This window comes from Periplaneta americana, chromosome 2, assembly GCF_040183065.1.
Source record: "Periplaneta americana isolate PAMFEO1 chromosome 2, P.americana_PAMFEO1_priV1, whole genome shotgun sequence".
Lineage (NCBI taxonomy): Eukaryota > Metazoa > Arthropoda > Insecta > Blattodea > Blattidae > Periplaneta > Periplaneta americana.
In genome coordinates, this window is record NC_091118.1 from 79,410,862 (window position 1) to 79,429,696 (window position 18,835).

Consider the following 18,835-nt stretch of genomic DNA (forward strand, 5'->3'; position numbering starts at 1 on the left):
CACTTTACACTGTTCTACGGTTAGAATATCACTCTTTCACGTAATTTATGTAAAATAGTACTGTATTTAAATATTGTTTTTTAAAATATACACTTGTAAGAATGATAACTACAGTTTACACAACACTGCACTTTTAAAACTAATCACCTACAACCAAGAGGCCTATATTTATATGAGAGGAGTTCATAAGCCAGATTAAGTGTAATCTGTCAAGAAGCTTCTCTCAACTACCAGAGGAGCGCCACAAGCAAGCAAAAAGTTGCGGGAATTTCAAAAGACTTCTCTTCACCTCCCCTCTGTAGTAGTATTAGTATTATTATTTACAATTTCAAGACTTTCGCCGATAATTACTTAGAAATTCTCTGCACCTCGACGTGAATTATTTACAAGTTCTCTCTGTTATATTACTATTTATATCAGTGTTTGAAATGTAACCATCCCTACTAATTTTTTTTTTTTGAATAAAGATCTTGAGTCAACATCAACAGCATTTTCAGAACGTGATATGCCAGGAAGTGAAGGTAGGAAAAGGGCTGTGAAATATGAAATGAATTAGACATGACCAACCAAATCTGTTGTGGTTAGAATGCATTAAATTTATTTAGGTAGCAATATATTTTTTTTTCATAAACATACAAGATATTTTGTTACAATTAACTTCCACTGTTTTATTGCAATACAGAAAAGATTTCATGATCCTAAGTTCACTATTAGTACAATAATATAATTAATATAATATAATTAACATCACAGGAAAGTGTACAAAAAAAATCATATGTATACTTAAGTTTGTTGGAAATCAGAGATTATTTCATGAAAAAAAATTTAATGTCAGTTTATTTCATTTTCTTAAATGTCTAGATTTATTGTGTTATGAAGAAAATAATTTCAAACCATCCACAGTAGAAATCGGTGTCTGCAATGCTGTACTCTTATTGTCTTGTACAAATAAATATTGATGTTTCAAATAAGCGGTTACAATGTGTTAAGTCTTGTGATAACATTGAAGGCACATACATTTTTTTAAGATTAACACTTAATAGCATTATGCCAGTTTGTTCGTAATTTTCTACATTAAAGTCTAGACTGTGTATGGGAACATTGGAGAGCAAGAGAGTTGATGGGTTTATTGAAAAAACTCAGCATTAGTTAACATTAAATTTTATATATTACTGAACACTTTTAATAAGCTGCACTGATTAAAGAATTCATCCCAACCTATATCTAGCATCTACAACTGAATTTACTTCCTTTATGGTATGATTTGTCATTTACCTTTGAAATATTCTACCCGCTAGTGTAACCGTCCTTGTGTTTAAATTATATGAAATGTTAGCTAGGATAATATAGTATCTTTCAAAGGCTTTGTTTAATGTGTCGAGAAGATGGCTCCTGTGTTTGACACACAACCTTGGCCACAATCAGTATCACACAATAGCAACTGTATATGAGCATAGGCTTAATAATCAAAAAGCTTACATCTTGCTAGGGGTAAAGCCAGATCAACGATTTTATTCAGCAAATGGTCAGATAATTGTGGATTTATTTTACACAAACCATCTCCTAAAATGTACACGAAATATGTCGAAAAAGTATAACGTAATAGTTTACGACTAAAATAGCAAAATGGAAACATATAGGTCTATAGTATACAAATTTGATAAAGATAACCAGTTTCAGTTAACAAGAATTAATGATAAACATGTGTATGCAAGTGTATTCAGACTGATGACAGTAAGGACCGCAGCATGGACTTGAGCCATTCAGTAGCTGCAGACATTTCTTGCTAGCCAAGACTAGCAGTACATGCAGGAGATGCCACACATAGAGCAGAATTTGTAGGAAACATGGACAAGACATTTGATTCTCTGAATGGAAGTACAGTTTTCGAGAATAGGAAGACAGCATGTGTGGCTGTGGAAGAAAAGTCTATGCATGTATCCATCTGGAATGAAATGGTGAATTTTTAGTACTGTCAAATTTATAAATAGTGACAAACTATGCATGTGCCATCCACATCTGGTTGGATTTATGACTTAAATGGAGCAAAATTACTGTAGGAAGTTGTTAAAAATATACACTGATATGCATTTGCTCTTAATTTGGAGTATTAATCAAGATTACTTAGAGATTTACTTTTGCATAATTGGAAATAAGGATGGTAGAACAAGCCAGATAACTCTTCTTGCAATCATATTCAGTACAGTAATTGGGCATTGCTGCTCAAAATAATGTTATTTTCTAGTAACAAATGAAATTGTGAAAGAGGTTAATAGCTTGTGAGGGAATCTTTTAATTTCTCTGATGATGATAATGAGCTCGTGAATGCAAATGCATTATAATATATTGCTGGTTATATTGCTAAGAAGGCATGTAATGCTAAACAGTGTGTTAATTGTCGTGCAGCTCTTGCAGACAATTAAAAATACAAGAGAGCATAACATGTATGTTCAAGGAATATGAAAAAGTAACCGAAGATCCTCAGTTGCCATCGACGTATTTATTAGAAGGTAACATTGATGACCAAGATGTTTCATAATGGCTTAGAAGATTTGCTGTCACATAATGATGTAATAAAGCAATTTAATGAGCTTGATTCATAATAGTGTTAATTTTGATTTTCTTTCATACTGTAACTATGACTGCAAAAATTATTTTTTTTCTCACTATAATGTTAAATCAATGCAAGACTCAGAAAACTGAATGAAGAATGTCTTCTGGTGTAAAAAAAATAAGAAAACAAAAACCATCTGCACCAATGAACTGCTAACATAAAATAGCATAAATATAATATGAAATTATATTATATAAGACTCCAGTTTATTGATGCAGAACTTTTTTCATTTTCTTTTCTTTCGTTTTGTTGTCATCACTTGGCAGTTTTTCATTCATTTTCCGTAATCTTGCATGAATCAGCACTCGTGTGAATAATGAAATCAAATATCTTTTACAATCAGAATTCCAAGTATGTGCAAGAAAATCAAAACAAACTTCATCCTGAATAAGGTAGTAAATCTCTGTGCTACATCAAGCTTGAAATCAGGTTTCCAAAGTTATTATCAAACTTATGTGTCATATATTCAGCACATTTAAGTAAATTCACAGAATACTTTTTGAACATGTTTCGTGTACTTTTAATCAAGTGTGGAGTGTAAAGTGTGGAATGTAAAAAAAATGCCACAATTTTCCTGTCATTTACTGTAAAGGAGGGCTCATCTGTAGTAACTCCCAATAAATGATACGCTTTTTGATTGTTAGATCACAAACAGTAGCTACTACTTTTAAACCAATGCTACTCAGCTTCTCTATTGCTTTGCCAATGAGTTCAACTAATGTATTGCCAGGGGTGCTTGAATGTGCTAAGAAAGAACCCGGAACTTGTTTGTAATTAGTGCAAATATCTCTAACCATAAACACAAGACCTTGGTTGACAATTTTATCTGATGAATAATTGCTAGAATACCTCTCAAAGCCATCTACGATGTCTTCATTACTACTGTAGCACAAGTTTGCTTTTAAACACATTTCATCCCACATAAGGCAACACAGTTTGTCAGTCTCAATCATCTTACTACAGGCATTCCTTAGTATGCCAAATAGTTTATCACTAAAGCCAACATCAGTGATATACTTTTGCAATACTCTAAGCAATGTAGGCTTTGAAGGGAAATTTAATAACTTCCTAATCATCCTATAGGAACTTGGACTTTGTAAATAAATGTTAAGAGCCTTTGTTTGCATTTCTGCTGACCACCGATTTCCTCTGTACACACCGTGCATCTGAAGAGATGCAATTTCTTACCAGTTCATATAATGGCCCAGGAACCTTACTCTTTATACATGCAAGGGCAGTGTGTATCTTCGGTTCTTTCTGCGAAGTCTTGAGAACTCTCAGACGATGCAATTGTACTCAAAGGCTGTGAATCTTTCTCCTCTTCGGCATTATTGTCAATCCCCCCGTGGTCTCCGCAGCTCTTGAGCAGCCTCTTCCCACTCCATGTGACTTGGCCCTGCAGAATCTGTATAAAACAAAACAACAGAAAATATATAATTGAATCGGTTATTGTTGAAAGGAACTAAGTGGGTCATTCCACAAAAATGCGATATTTTCACGAAAAATAAAAATCTCACGAATCTTTGCTTGTTATATATCATTTTTTTTCGTTATGATCCGAATTTTTTTAATCTGTTAACACTCATTGTGTAACAACACGTATGTGGGAGAAAAAACGCCAAAAAGTCTGTGGTTTAAAAGCGCGAAATTATCTACTAGAAATCACATATTTGAATGTACATTTAAGGCAAATAAATCATTACTTTTGTATATTAAATGCAATTAATAATGAAGTGCGGACCTTTGTTAATAATTACAATGCATAGAAACCGTAATACAATGATTATTTCGTGTTTGATTGCAATTATTACAAAGAAAGGTTGAGAGTTTGTGTGTCACGCTCAAATGGACATTTGTTTGTATTTCTTCAAAACCATTTAATTTTTTCATGTTTCATAAACGTAAAAGTGAGAAACATCACATAACAATCAACTTCTTATATGGACAACATTTTGATTTATGTACGTATTCTACAAGAACAACACATGACACACGTAACATAATGACTGTGACACACAAACAAAACAAAAATGTTACGTTCGTGTATCACTAAAGTTTATCCTAAAATCCAGTTACAATTTTTGTTGTTATTGGAAGTCTTTACGCCTAAACATAATTAGTAGTGGAATTTCAAATACTTATTGTTGATTTAGATAATTGTGTGTGCGTGCACACGCACCTGTGCGGTTTCCCCCCCCCCCCCTAGAAAAGGATGAGACGATTGAATATTCCTAAGTCTCAGATGTAAGACACTGCGCATGATCAGAGACCAGAGCACTGATACACAAGATGACGAATATTGAATTACTTAAATTCAGGCTATTTGGTTTGTTACTAGCATCGTTCCGAAATTCACTTCAAAAACTGCAAAAAATATGATAATATTGCGTAAATAAAAGATAAATATATACATAAATCGTGTAGTTAAATCGACAATGGACCTTCATGACTAGATTGACACTCCGCACAGAAAGGAAAGTTTTCGTGTCGTTTCAATAGCTCAGACACTAAGACTTCTGCATGTTGTGTAGAAGAGTGCGAGTTCGATTCCTCGTCGACACAACTATTTTTTTTTTTTTTTTTGTCTAAATAACTTTGAAATAGCTAAATAACGTTGAAATAGAGTTTTAAAAAGTCCTCAGATTAAGTGTTAATGATCACAGACAATACAAAATTACAAGTTATTAATATTATAAACGTTAATCTAATGAATGCATTTATACATATACACATACAACGTAAATGCATATATATTAAAAACTAACAATTAAAATGAAATTTAAAAATATTCCTAAGCCACACAGACACACTTTTATAAAGGTTTAGAGTCCTTAGGCTATGTCATTTGTTGAGTAATTATTACAATATTTTATTAATAGCTTTCCCATATGTGTAAGAAATGCACTCGCACAAAAACAATTTTTGTTAAAAGTGTGGCTTTGGATTATTTCATTCTCACCCCTTCAGTTGATTTGAACTATTTTATCTACGTGTTTGCAATAGTGTTTAATTTAATGTGAATTCAATTTTATTCATGTTATGATTGAACGAAAAAGCACTTTTGCAGTTATTGACTAATTACATATATTAATACTAATTATTAAATGCACCTGTGAAGTTACCAATTGCAGTATCTTTTGCAAAATCTTGAATGTTTAATTTGTCAATAATATTTCTTTACTATATACTATAAGACGTTAAGAGAATTTGCAATAGATTTGGATCCTCTACTTTATAATCACTGGTTTTAATGAAAAAATATTTTCTTTCTTAGGATATCTACAAGTTTAACTTTAATAATACTCCGAATAGCTTTAATTGCATTATCTGAATTTTGTACTTTTCTATTCAAATGTATTCTATTTCCCTCTTTCATAATTTTTGATAAATTACACTGTACTTCTTGTAGTATTTAAGAACATGAGGATCATTACATTGCAACTCATTACATATAGATTCTTCATTTTAATACATGAGATTTTTAAGTCCCTGCGTTATCTACATGTTTTTACTTTTGAATTTTTTTACAACATTGAGTGGAGAACATCCACTGAAGTGATTCTGAAATTAAGTGAAAAATACAATACATTTACTCTTAATATCAGTAGTATCAGTATCATATACGTTTTCCGAAGATTCATTTCGTAGACATAAATGTAAATAATCACTAGATAGGCTACAGCATTTACGACCCTTTTTTAGTTTTTAAATTAATATTTTGAAATTGTTCAGTGACATTGGAAACACTTAGGATTTGTTTATCATGTTCAGACAAGCCATTGATTATAGGTTCTGTCGAATAGGTTCTGTCAGTCTAATTCTGTGTACAAAACTTTTATCAATGGCTGTGCTACTTCAGATTGTATGCAGGTGGGTAAATGACCCTACGACTATGGTTTCCAGTTTCAAGGAGTGAATTTAATTTACTTTTACGGAAAAGTTCCGAGAGATAATCTATGTTATGTCACTACAGATCACAAATTCCATATGAGCTTTCTAAAGTCTTTTCTTTACAAATTCAATGTTGGCTATAAATATTAATAAATGTAAGAAATATAAATGTAGTTAGAAGTCTGATTTACATTATACAAAGCAAGAAGTTATATTCCTCGGCAAGATTCGAACTTTCGATGTTTGGTTTTGTCGTCTAACGCATAAGCACGGATCTATTCAATGCTTATGTTAATAACCTACAATTTAGCTGTAGCAATGTGGTGTCATAACTTGGGATTTGTTTACTCAATGTAATTAGATTTAATTTGATTAGTTTCGCAACAATTGAACTTCCTGTTATATCCTGTTATTTAAATATTTAATTTAGGGTTGATTTATGAACTCTTACTGTGCAAGATGTCCCTTATTTCAATACTATATCACGTTAAATAGTCATGTCTACACTAAAGTATTATCGTCATCCCTCATTTCTCATCGTAATGGCGAACCGACGTGACATGAGACAGCGATTTATAGCTCTAGTTGAGACTGGATATGGGGCTAGATCTGCTGGCCGTTTGGTCGGTGTTCCTGGAAGTACAGCTGCGAGGGGGTTCATCGTTACCAAAATTCAGGGGAGGTCAAAAATCGCCCTATTCCTGGGCTTCCGCGAATTTCTTCATTGGAAGAGGATGCTCTCTTATTCGAGACAGTTCGACTGGACCCCTTTCGGACTGCTAACGAAATAAGAGCAGCATCTAACTTTCCCGGTTCTTCACAGACTATGATCAGCAGGTTGAGGAACCGCAGTATTAGGAGCCGGAGGGCTGCGCAAATGGAAATATTGGGGGAAGCACAAGCTGTCAACTGTCTTGCCTTCGCTACCAATCGAGTGGATTTCGATTGGAGAAATGTAATTTTCTCCGAAGAAACAACCATCTCGAGTGACTACGAAGGTCCTGTCCGTGTCTATCGTGAGGATGGTCTCCGACATGATCAGCGCTATGTGCACCGACGTGAAAGATCGGGGAACTTTAGCATATCGTGTTGGGGGTGGACCTGGCGTTATAGAACGCATCGATGGCCAGTTTAATGCGGGAACTTACGAGCACATTCTGGAAAATATTTTCCTTTCTTCCGTCCGATAATGTTTTTCTGAAGGAACATTGCTGTTCCAGCAGGGTAACCATCCCGTGCACTATGCCGCAAGCATTCAAAGATGGTTTCAAAGGAGACCCGAGATCGAAATCATTAATTGGCCTTCGAAGTCACCTGATTTGAATGTCATCGAAAATTTATGGGCGGAATTGAAAAAGAGAAGGATAGTCACCTATGCCCACCGACGCCCTCGAAATCGAGACGAATTGTGGGATCAAGTTGTTGACACCTGGGAAGATCTCGCCGGGGATCAGAACTTATTCCACAATCTCGTGACATTCATGCCGGATCGACTTAGAGCTGTAATAGAAGCTGATGGTATGTGGACAAGATTTTAAGTTACCAGGTCTCTTTTAGTTTTTTATGATTTTTGTTTGAGGAAGAATACTTTTAACTTCCAAGTAAGATTTATTTTTTTTTGACGAGGTTCAGCCCACTTGTAAGACCCAAAAATTGGACATAAATTATTCCATATTTTTCAACAAATTAGATGGTAGAGGAACTCTGAACAAATTAATTACAACTCAATAAAAAAAAAGTTTCACCTGGGATCGAACACAAGATGTGTCGGTTATACGGAGGAACCGACACGCTACTATATGAGCTACTGAGACAAGACAGTAACAGCAGCAGTCCAGAATGTAGATCCGATAGCAGGCATTTGCCATTCGGTACAGAGAAGCAATGATATTTTGTTACCCGAGCTAAGTTGTGAAATCGTGGCCTTAAATGGCTGTCTTCTTCGTGATCCTTATTCTGGTCCTTGTCCTTGTGGTCCTTGTAACAATTCTTGTTCTATTTTTCATGGTACTTATCGTTACGTCGATATCGAGTGAACCGCGCTGTAGAACTTTAACTTCCAACGACCAAGAATCGTCTCATTCTTTTTAAGGGTAACTGTACATAAATTGTAAGTTAAACACTCTTGAAAATATGTGTTCCATAACTGTTGTAAGGGGGAAAGGAACTGGCCACGCTATCCCATTATCTCCTGGGATAGTTGCCTCATAAGTGGTGCCTTCTTGGTATCACTTGTGAGATTCACACCTGTCTTTGGACAGACTAAACAACAACTGTTGTAAAAATATAGTGTGTAGACCTAAAATTAGCATAAGACAATTTATGCCTAAAGTTCGTATAAAATATTTATTATTTCTTGAATTAAAAACTTACAAAAATTGGTTTATGTCAATTTATTTCATATAAAAAAACAAGCTTATGCAGTACATTTATACCGTAAATAGGTAGCTACCATACTAGAGCTATGTATAAATAAATTGATGTAATTATTCGCACATTAGGTAAATGGTACTAAATTTCTGATATTAATTTAAGATCGTTTTATTTAATAACATTAATTAATTTACCCTAGGTATCATTTAGCAATTCTAAAAGTTAGGCCTTTTTAAGTCTATATTAGTTTTTCTATTGATATAAATATTAATACATTTTGAACATTTTTTGATAGTATTTTCAAGAATTTAAGTTGGGCTTATTACTTGGGTGGGTTTTTTTCCGAGGTTTTCTCCAACCATAAGGCAAATGTCGGGTAATCTATGGCGAATTCTCGGCCTCATATCGCCAAATACTATTTCGCTATCACCAATCCCATTGACACTAAATAACCTAGTGGTTGATACAGTGTCGTTAAATGACCAAGTAAAAAAAAAAAGACGTCAAATATAGGCTACATGTGAAGTTACAAAATCTTATGGTGGCAAAGAATTTAAAGTGTCTGTGATGTCCAAGGAAGGAAAGTACTACAAATGGCTGACATATTGGTATATTCGTCACATGACATTACACAGGAAATATCACTACATATGGTTGTAAACAACCGTGGATATTTTAAATTTAAAAGTGTATTTTAGTGTAATCTAGTGTTGTTTTGTATAATAAGAACTGTAGGCATAGTATATAAGTCTTCCACAAGAAGTGATGTATTTATAGTGCATTTAAAACAATTAGTAACCAACATGACAGAAATGTTTGTGTGTCACATTCGTGTGTCACAACATATTTGCAATATTTTGTTTCTTAATGGCACTGTTAATTTTTTTTTTTTTTTTGAAGTTCGTGATTTAGCAGTTACATGTACTACACAAGTGTCTTAATTGTTTGGAAAACAACTGAATGCATTTATGTCATTTGGCACAATAATATGAACATTTTCCATTTTGGTAATAAATCTAGTGGCAAGAAAATGTTCGTGTATCACACCATATAATATTTAATATTTTTTGCATTATTAATTATTCCATTTCATTAAGAATTTTTGTTTATATTTAGGAATGCTTATGTTAAAAGACAGTAATGTCTTTTTCATGAATTACTAAGTATTTAATTAAATATCCTGTGAAGATCATAGTTAGGTATTTAAAAAAATGTTACGTGTGTCACTATGGAATGACCCTAAGTCCACTTTTTAAAGTTTTGAGATAATCGAAAAATACTGTTTTGTGGATAACCGATTCAATTATAAACTAACAGTAAGAGTAAGCAGGCCTATAACACCACGAATAGACGTTGCAGTTATGGGGTCTACTAAGCCCAATATGGGACTACTTATCTTTCCCTATAAATAACAATTACAGAATCTCCAATTATGACAGAATTTATGAGCATAGTTCTGAAGCATTGAAATTGCATATCATTGGCTAACTTTAAAAATCTTGTAACTTCATTTCAGGAAATTGCACAAAAGAACAAAAGAACTTATTATTTTTATATCCCAGCTAAGAATTGTTATGCATTTATTACATACAAACTGTAGAAGAATTTTCATATTAACGAGGTGTTATCAGCTGACGCATTTTAAAAATAGTTATACACAGATTTCAGCATTCTGGAAAATTTGGACTTAGTTTTAGAAGTAAGCCGATGATACCTAAAAAGTATACGATTAAATAAGTTACCTTGACCGATGGAGATAGTCTGAACTTTGCAAGGTATGACTTCTCTATTCAGATGTGTGCAGAAGGTACTTGTGAAGTACTTGTCTTCAAAATGGTCCGCACACACCCGAAAGTTGTTATGCAATTTCTTGGGCACGTTCACCATTAGGTCTTCTCTGCCAATTGCTTCTAGCCATCCCTTGCATCTGAAATCAAAAAGAGAATAAAATATCAATATAAATGATGAGCACAGGGACACCATTTCGTGGTATTTTCTAAAATCACTCAGATAAGCTAGAAAATGAAAAAAAAAAACCTGCTCCAATGACCTTAAAGGTAAAATACTAATTATTACTCCATTTGTAATGTTTTTTTGGAGAAAAACACTCATAATTTACGATAACATTTTAATAGCAAAGCAGAAAAACTTGCAAGCTCCAAATTAAAATTTAGAGGAACAGAAATAATGTCGTTTTTAACGTTTTCCCGCTTAGCTATTCATTTGTAAAAATACGATGTGAATCAAACAAATTTAAAGTAGGCCTAATAAAAAAATTAATATTGTTAGCCTTTTCATATGCCGAAAATTTGTAGTAAAACGGTGTACTACCATGGCTTACTGCATCTGTTCTCTTCGATTTTCTACCTTATCTGAGTGATTTTATAAAGTGATACGAAATGACGTGCATGTGATCATGGCGCATGTGATGTATCATTCGTACTTTGCCGCATCACACATGACAGAAAAAAAATTACTTCAGTAAATAATATCTAAAATTGTAGCAAACCAAGTAAATCAAACTTCAGTGTTGTGTGTGGCAAGGTACCGGAGTTTCAGTAAAAAGAATAAACCGATAGATCCTTCTCTTGAAAAATATCTCCCACGTGGTATCGGGTACTGTTAATTTAGACCAATACATATTACATAAATTATATATATATATATATATATATATATATATATATATATATATATAATACATTTAAATAGTAAAGTGGGGAGTGTAAGGATATGTATAACTTAAATATTAGTATCCGGCAATTCATGCATCAAGATGCACGTGGCTAGAAAAATCTACAATACATCAAGTTAGTTTAAATGATAATATTAATACATTGTAAATGAAAGCTCACCGATATTTTGAAGAAACATTGGCAAATTCTTCGGGTGGCTGTCCTTCCGATTCTTGCACTCGAAATATTCGCATTTAACATGTGATGGCATTTTGAGTAACTGCACAACACACCAAACAAATTCAAAATGTCTTCCCTCTTGTGTTTTCCTTCGCCTTCCTTATTCAGGACTGACAAGTTAAACCAAAAGCACGCATACTCATTTTCCATTTCCTGGAGTTTGAATTCAGTGATGCAATGTTGGCAAGAAACGATGGTAGCGCTCGTAGTGCTGGTTGAATGAGTTAGCAGCGGCTAACCACGGCCGACTTGATGTGCTCGCTTCGCTTCTCCTTTACCGGTCTTGACAATTCATTTTGATCCCTGTGTTAAAGCTGTAATCGAGAAAATATGAAATTCCTGCCAGATGGCACTGACTCCCAAGGTTCACTGAGGAATGTGTGTATGGTTTTTTGTCGATTATAATGAGTTATATTGCGCTTCTTTCTACTGGTATGTGAGTTTATTGTGATATGATTCAAAATGACGTAATGTTGTGTACTATTGTGTACTTCGAATAGAAAAAAAAAAGTGAAGGAGCAATATCATTCCACGAATTTCCGAGTGACATGGAAAGATGATTATATTTCGTGACCATAATATTGTACGAAATGGAAATATAAAAATTGGTGTTGTATCCTTCGAAGAGGTGAAAAATTCAAATATTTTATTTTATATTAGTAAGTTATTTTACGACGCTTTATCAATATCTTAGGCTATTTAGCGTCTGAATGAGATGAAGGTGATAATGCCGGTGAAGTGAGTCCAAGGTCGAACACCGAAAGTTACCCAGCATTTCCTCATATTGGGTTGAGGGAAAACACCGGAAAAAACCTCAACCAGGTAACTTGCCCCGACCGGGAATCGAACCTGGGCCACCTGGTTTTGCGGATGGACGCGCTAACCGTTATTCCACAGGTGTGGACAAAAATTCAAATATCTTGGAGCAACAGTGACAAATATAAATGACACTCGGGAGAAAATTAAACGCAGAATAAATATGGGAATGCCTCTTATTATTGGGTTGAGAAGCTTTTGTCATCTAGTCTGCTGTCAAAAAATCGGAAAGTTAGAATCTATAAAAACAGTTTTATTACTGGTTGTTCTGTATGGTTGTGAAACTTAGACTCTCATTTTGAGAGAGGAACAGACATTAATGGTATTTCAGAATAAGGTTCTTAGAAAAATATTTGGGGCTAAGAGCGATGGAATTAGAGGAGAATGGAGGAAGTTACATAACACAACTGCACGCATTGTATTCTTCACCTGACATAATTAGGAACATAAAATCCAGATGTTTGAGATGGACAGGGCATGTAGTATGTATGGGCGAATTCAGATATGCATATAGAGTGTTAGTTGGGAGGCCAGAGGAAATAAGACCTTTGGGGAGGCCGAGACGTAGATGAAAGGATAATATTAAAATGGATTTGAGAGCAGTGGGATATGATGATAGGGACTGGATTAATCTTGCTTAGGATAGGGACCAATGGCGGGCTTATGTGAGGGCGGCAATGAACCTCCGTGTTCCTTAAAAGCCATAAGTAAGGGAAAGATGCGAAAATGGCTTAAAGTGATTTCACGCCGAGACTTTGTTCCTAAAGCAACTCCCCATCTTCAGTTGTTGTAGTTTACATTTCAGGGAAGAAGATTATTCTAGTAATGGGAAATTTAGACTATTAAAACCAAATGCTGTGCCAACAATATTCCCTCATTATCCTAGATATAAGTGACAGATATCAGAAGACCATGACGAACAGTTACTAAAACTGATCTCCCTCCACCCAAGAAATGCAAATCTTTTAGTAATACAGTATTGGTTTTTCACTATTTGAACAAGATGTTCTGAGTGGCTCAGCATCAGTTAATGACAGTCCCTTCTTGCCAGTTGAAAATGACCATAAAGCAACGCAAACAGACGTTGTCAACTTTGTGGAGCTAAAAAGAAATAATTAACAGATTGCATGTGAAAATTACACAACTTAATCAGGTGTTACAAGAGAAGCAAGATGAGATAACGAAAACAACCGAAAAACTTCAACTAATTGAAAGAGATCCGTCACATAAAGAACAAGAAAATGTATGGAAAGAGGCCGATGAAGGCAGCATTCATGCAAAATTGATTCTAGATCAGCTGCTTAATCATCGAAAGAGAATACCAAACAAGAATATATTAGAAAATTTGTGTTCAGAAATTGAGCCGTTACTGTGTAGATGCCCTCTCTTGCAATGCCAATTTGTGATGAAGACGGCCAAAACGGACTTGCTAATATCATTACTGTGAAATTTGTTAGGCCGCTTCTAGATAACATTGCAGCAGCTTTAACTGAAAAGCTTGTTCCTTCGAAGAATGCGGCTTATAATCCACTGAGTCGCAAAATCTTGAAACTAGGATTCTTGAATCTGCAAAATCAAGTGGAATGTATCAGTGCAGTGAGTGAAATTATAAAACTCAGTACAAGTTATGATAAATAATTACCCAAGTGATTACTTTGAAACATCGCAGTTTAGCCTAGGGGTGCTACTCAGCGAATGAACTACAAAATTACGCCTCTGTCATCATGTTACTTAAACTGAACAGATTACTATGTGTTACCTTCCCTGCTTTTAAACTCACGCTTTTACCATAATTAACAGAACTAAACATAACAATACTTATTATTTTCTTATTTATTATTTATAAGTGTTATTATTACTCTTTAATCATTTATTTTAATTCATATTGAGTATTTCTTCTGTGGATACCAGAGCTTGGCAGACAGCGCCTCGTGGTGAAATTGAGAAATTATCCAATTTCAAGAAAATATTACTATTGTCAAGGCTGTATACAAAAAAGCGAAGGGAACATCAAGTCGGCCGTGGGTTAACAAGGAAAAGGATAGGACTGAATCCCTCTGTTATATTATTAGTCCTCTTGCCTACAACCAATTCTATTTAATGTCCACCACTTTACTCTCACTTTGAAGTGAATAGTTCTTTATTATGGCCTGAGATTTTGTTAGTGGAACAAAAGAATGAAGTTGTACGATACCTCGTACGACTTTTGCTTGGTACCTTGAGTAGAAAATATGGCTAGGTTATTTGTATTCACTAATGGAAAAAATTTAAAAGGAATATTATAAATAACATTATTAATTCCATCAAGCATTAATTTAATATTTTTCATGATGAACATAGACACAAACTGAGTGCGTGCCACTTGTTCCAGGGAGTACACATTCCTTTGGTCTGAGTTTGAAAATTTTGAAAACCCTATTTTGATATACAGAAACACTGGTAAGCTTTCTTATGATTACATAGTATTAATCCTTTCTGTTTGTGAACTCTCTTTCCATCTTCTTTAACTGAAACACATTTCTTTTTGTCAGCCATACCCCTCCTCACATCATCAGAATTATAAAATTGAACAACCTTCTCTACTATAAATGTTCCCAAACTTTTTCCCGATTTAGGATTAGCCAAAATCCCCTTTTCTGCTCCTACTTGTTTAGAAATTCGTATCATGTAAGTGGTGATATTAACCCATTAATGCCCAGATAAAAAAAGGTTTTCATAATCATATAATTTTATAATATTATATTTGTTACATCTTACTGAGTACAAATACACAAAAATTACAATTTTGTCTCTTCCAGTATAGTAGATATGACCTGTATGATATAACATACGCTGGGCAGTTACAGTATCATTTTCATACAAATACTTAATAGGCCCCTACAATGTAAGAAAGGAATTTTGAACTAATATTTGAACAATATATCCATGTCTAATCACTTTAATTATTATTTTAGATACTTCAACAACATTTTTTTTCGGTTTTCTTCATTTTATATGATATTTTAGATTCGGTTTTCTTCATTTTATATAATATTTTAGAAAACAAGTATCAGGATAAAGATCAACGTTACATTTGACGCAACAAAATTTAGCATATATCCCACGGTAAGCACATCTGCGCCGAGTGCTTTACCAGACAACTAGGTGATCAAGTCTATAAAACGTATTTCATTGAGAACTTGGTTTCTCCCCTTAGGTGTTACAGTCTTAGAAATGCTTATTAGTGGTGTTGCAAGCAATGACTTTACAATTTTTCTTGTGAATTCCAGCAAAGATATTGCCTTCTGATATTATCTGTACAGCATTCACAAGTTGACTATTGATCCGTTGATATAAAAGTCTGATAAGTGGCCAGTACCATTTCTTGGACCATAGTCGAAGTCGATAGAGTCCTCTCAATTTGCCAAACATGTCCACACCACCCATACACGCATTATACATTTTTATAACTTTCGGTTGTTGAACAATGATTTTTCTCTTATCCTTAGTTCTCCACCGTGAGCAAGAGCCTAAAGAAACTACATCTAATGTTGCTGCATTTGTTGCTATAGTGACCTGAGCATTGTCATTCCATCGTCAGATTACTAGATGTGTCTTTGATGGCATGGCAAGTACCTCTAACAGATTTTTTTCAGATCCTTTGGAGGTGCCTTTTCAATTCTATCAGCTGTTATAATTCCAAAACACGTGATATTTTCTGCTGAAAATTTTTACAATAACCCAAACGAAGTGAAATAATTGTCTATAAACAGTATACTATCATCAGGTAGCAATCCAATACAAAGCATCTATGTAATAGCATTTCCTAGAGTCACCCCTGGTGCTCGTTCGACTCTCCCTGTGTACGGTTCGAACTTTATAAGGTACCCAGCAGGCGTCGTCAAGCACAAAGGCTTATACCCAGATCTGATTGTTTTTCATCGTATGAATTGCTTGATACTATGATGAAAAAAACATGGTTCCATTCCTTCGTCAACTGAATATGAATTTGGAACAATGTCAACAAAGTTCTGGAACATTTCATTTAGACGAGTGAAGAGGGGCCTAAGTTTGTATATTTTATCATTCTTGTCAATTGTGTTATTGTGACTGAAATGAAGAAATGATGAATTGTTTCAAATTTGTTTCTGGTGATACAGTTTGCAACTAGAATGTTATGGCTATCAGGACGAATCTCCCAGTACATCCTTTGCGAAGGCAATTAGAGATATCCAGACAAAAGCAAAATGTCAAGGTATTGATACATGTCTTCCATAGATCCTATGATATATGGATAATCTTTCATTACAGCATATTTTACAGTTTCTCGAATTGTGTGAGTAATAAACAGTAAGCTAAATGCCATCACTGTCTCGAGCACGGTACCTACCTACTCACTCACTCTGTGCAGAAGGGATAATACGTCAGTATTCTGTAGTATACCCCTTTCACCTCTTTGCAAGGGTTGTAGTTAAAACTTCACTTTTGAACACCTCTGCTCTAGGCTTATAGTTTGTAGATTTTTTGCCTTCCATTTCACACATGCTCCAAGGAGAATTCATCTAACACAATATACAGAAAATGATATCGTTACTGCTCAGCGTATGATATATCATACCATATGTAGAAACTGAAATTGCAATGCTTCTATACAAAGATACATGTACACCAAATGGCCTGAATTATTCACGAATACCTAACAAGTAATATTAGCACTAGTTTCATAATTCATTATATAATTTATATTGAAAATAAGTACATTTATTCCAATCAAAGTTTTCTTTTCTTTAAGATCCAAACTCGAAACCACATCCATGTACTGCCTACATGAAAAAAATTGTTAACTTGAAGTCAAAGGAAAAGGAATGAAAAAATCTTTCTCACCCCGTATTTTTAATCATACGCTGGGCATTAATGGGTTAAAATGCTGTTGAATTTTACTCTATGACCAACTTTAAAAAATTGTTAATATTTGTATTTTGAGATTTCTGTCGTCTGTTTCATGGAAGTCTATCAGTTTCTGTATTATATCGGAATTTTTTTAATTTTCAGCTGAAGTTGTGTCTTTTGTGATATGAAATATTTTATGTTTAAGTGTATTTGTAACTTTCTGCATTTTTTGTTTTCGATATTTTTTTAGACAATTTTGTCTTCTTTATTGGCGATTTTCAATCATCACTAAGCTCTCACACATCTTCAGCGTAGTTCTATGTAAAATATAATAGATTATAATTTTTTTTTTTTTGCATTTTTAAAGTAATGTTATAAAAATAATTGTTTAAAAAGTGATCCTCTAAAATAACCCCATCAATAAATCAATTAATATAATATTCCATTCGTTCCCATTTCAGATGACACCAACACTCAACGTCGATGATGCATAGAATCTTAACAGTGAGCATTTTCATACTGTGTTGCTTATTAATTTATCATATAATTAAAAGAGTATAAATAGTAAAATATTAAAGTATGATCCCAGAAAAAAATTACAGACCTCTTATTTTGATCTGCAGAACATATTTTAGAAGATTTAAGCAAATACTAAATAGTCATGTTTCGTATGCAGGTGTTTGATTTGACATGCTATGACTCACATGCACACAAAACAACACAATACCAACTTGAAAGACTTAGGAAGTATTGTTAGATAAATTAAAAGGAAACTGCTAAGTGTTGAATGGACATTACGTGCTTATAGAACTAGAGGTTATCTGTTTATTTACGCATAGTAACACCGCACACTGACAATGTATTACTCCCTCTTGCTGCGGCTATCGCACCTGTATGCTCCGGCGCACGGTCTCACTCAGTCCGAGCCTTCCAACCCGAACACTCCATCAGTAAATTGTTTGCACAGCGACTTATTCGAATAGCATTCTAATACCAACGCAGTTCTATGTAAAACATTTCAAAGAATATAATGATATTTTTTTCCCTTTTTAGAAGTAGGCCCCTGATACATAAAAACGTATTTTAAAAATATAACCCCCTAAAAGGGGCCCATTTTATGTTTTGATTGAACACAAAAAAATTAGTATATAATACTGCAATTATTGCACTTTAAAATTATATAAATACGGAATTTCTATGATTTATAGAATCTTCAGTATAACCATTTTCATAATACGTTGCACCCTAATTTACGGAAAAAGTAACATTTAATAAATGACTAAATAATTGTGTCAAACCAAAAAATTATACATGGGTTATTTAATTTAATCAATAGAATATAAAAAAAATTGGAGCA

General features: G+C 33.8%; 1 protein-coding gene across 9 annotated transcripts in view; it reads left to right on the top strand.

The window, feature by feature from the left end:
* The window catches only part of LOC138694369 (calcium and integrin-binding protein 1-like), a 126,776-nt gene that overhangs the window by 20,569 nt on the left and 87,372 nt on the right, over window positions 1–18,835 (top strand). For 2 of the 9 annotated variants that reach the window (XM_069818040.1, XM_069818041.1), the window contains exon 6: window positions 17,940–17,982. The exons of 6 other annotated variants lie outside the window; for them this stretch is intronic. In XM_069818040.1, the coding sequence (XP_069674141.1) occupies window positions 17,940–17,943 (4 nt within the window). In that variant the 3' untranslated portion in view covers window positions 17,944–17,982. Of the gene's footprint in view, window positions 1–467; window positions 513–17,939; window positions 17,983–18,835 lie in introns of those variants that run through there. One more of the 9 variants, XM_069818039.1, reaches the window with a different exon arrangement.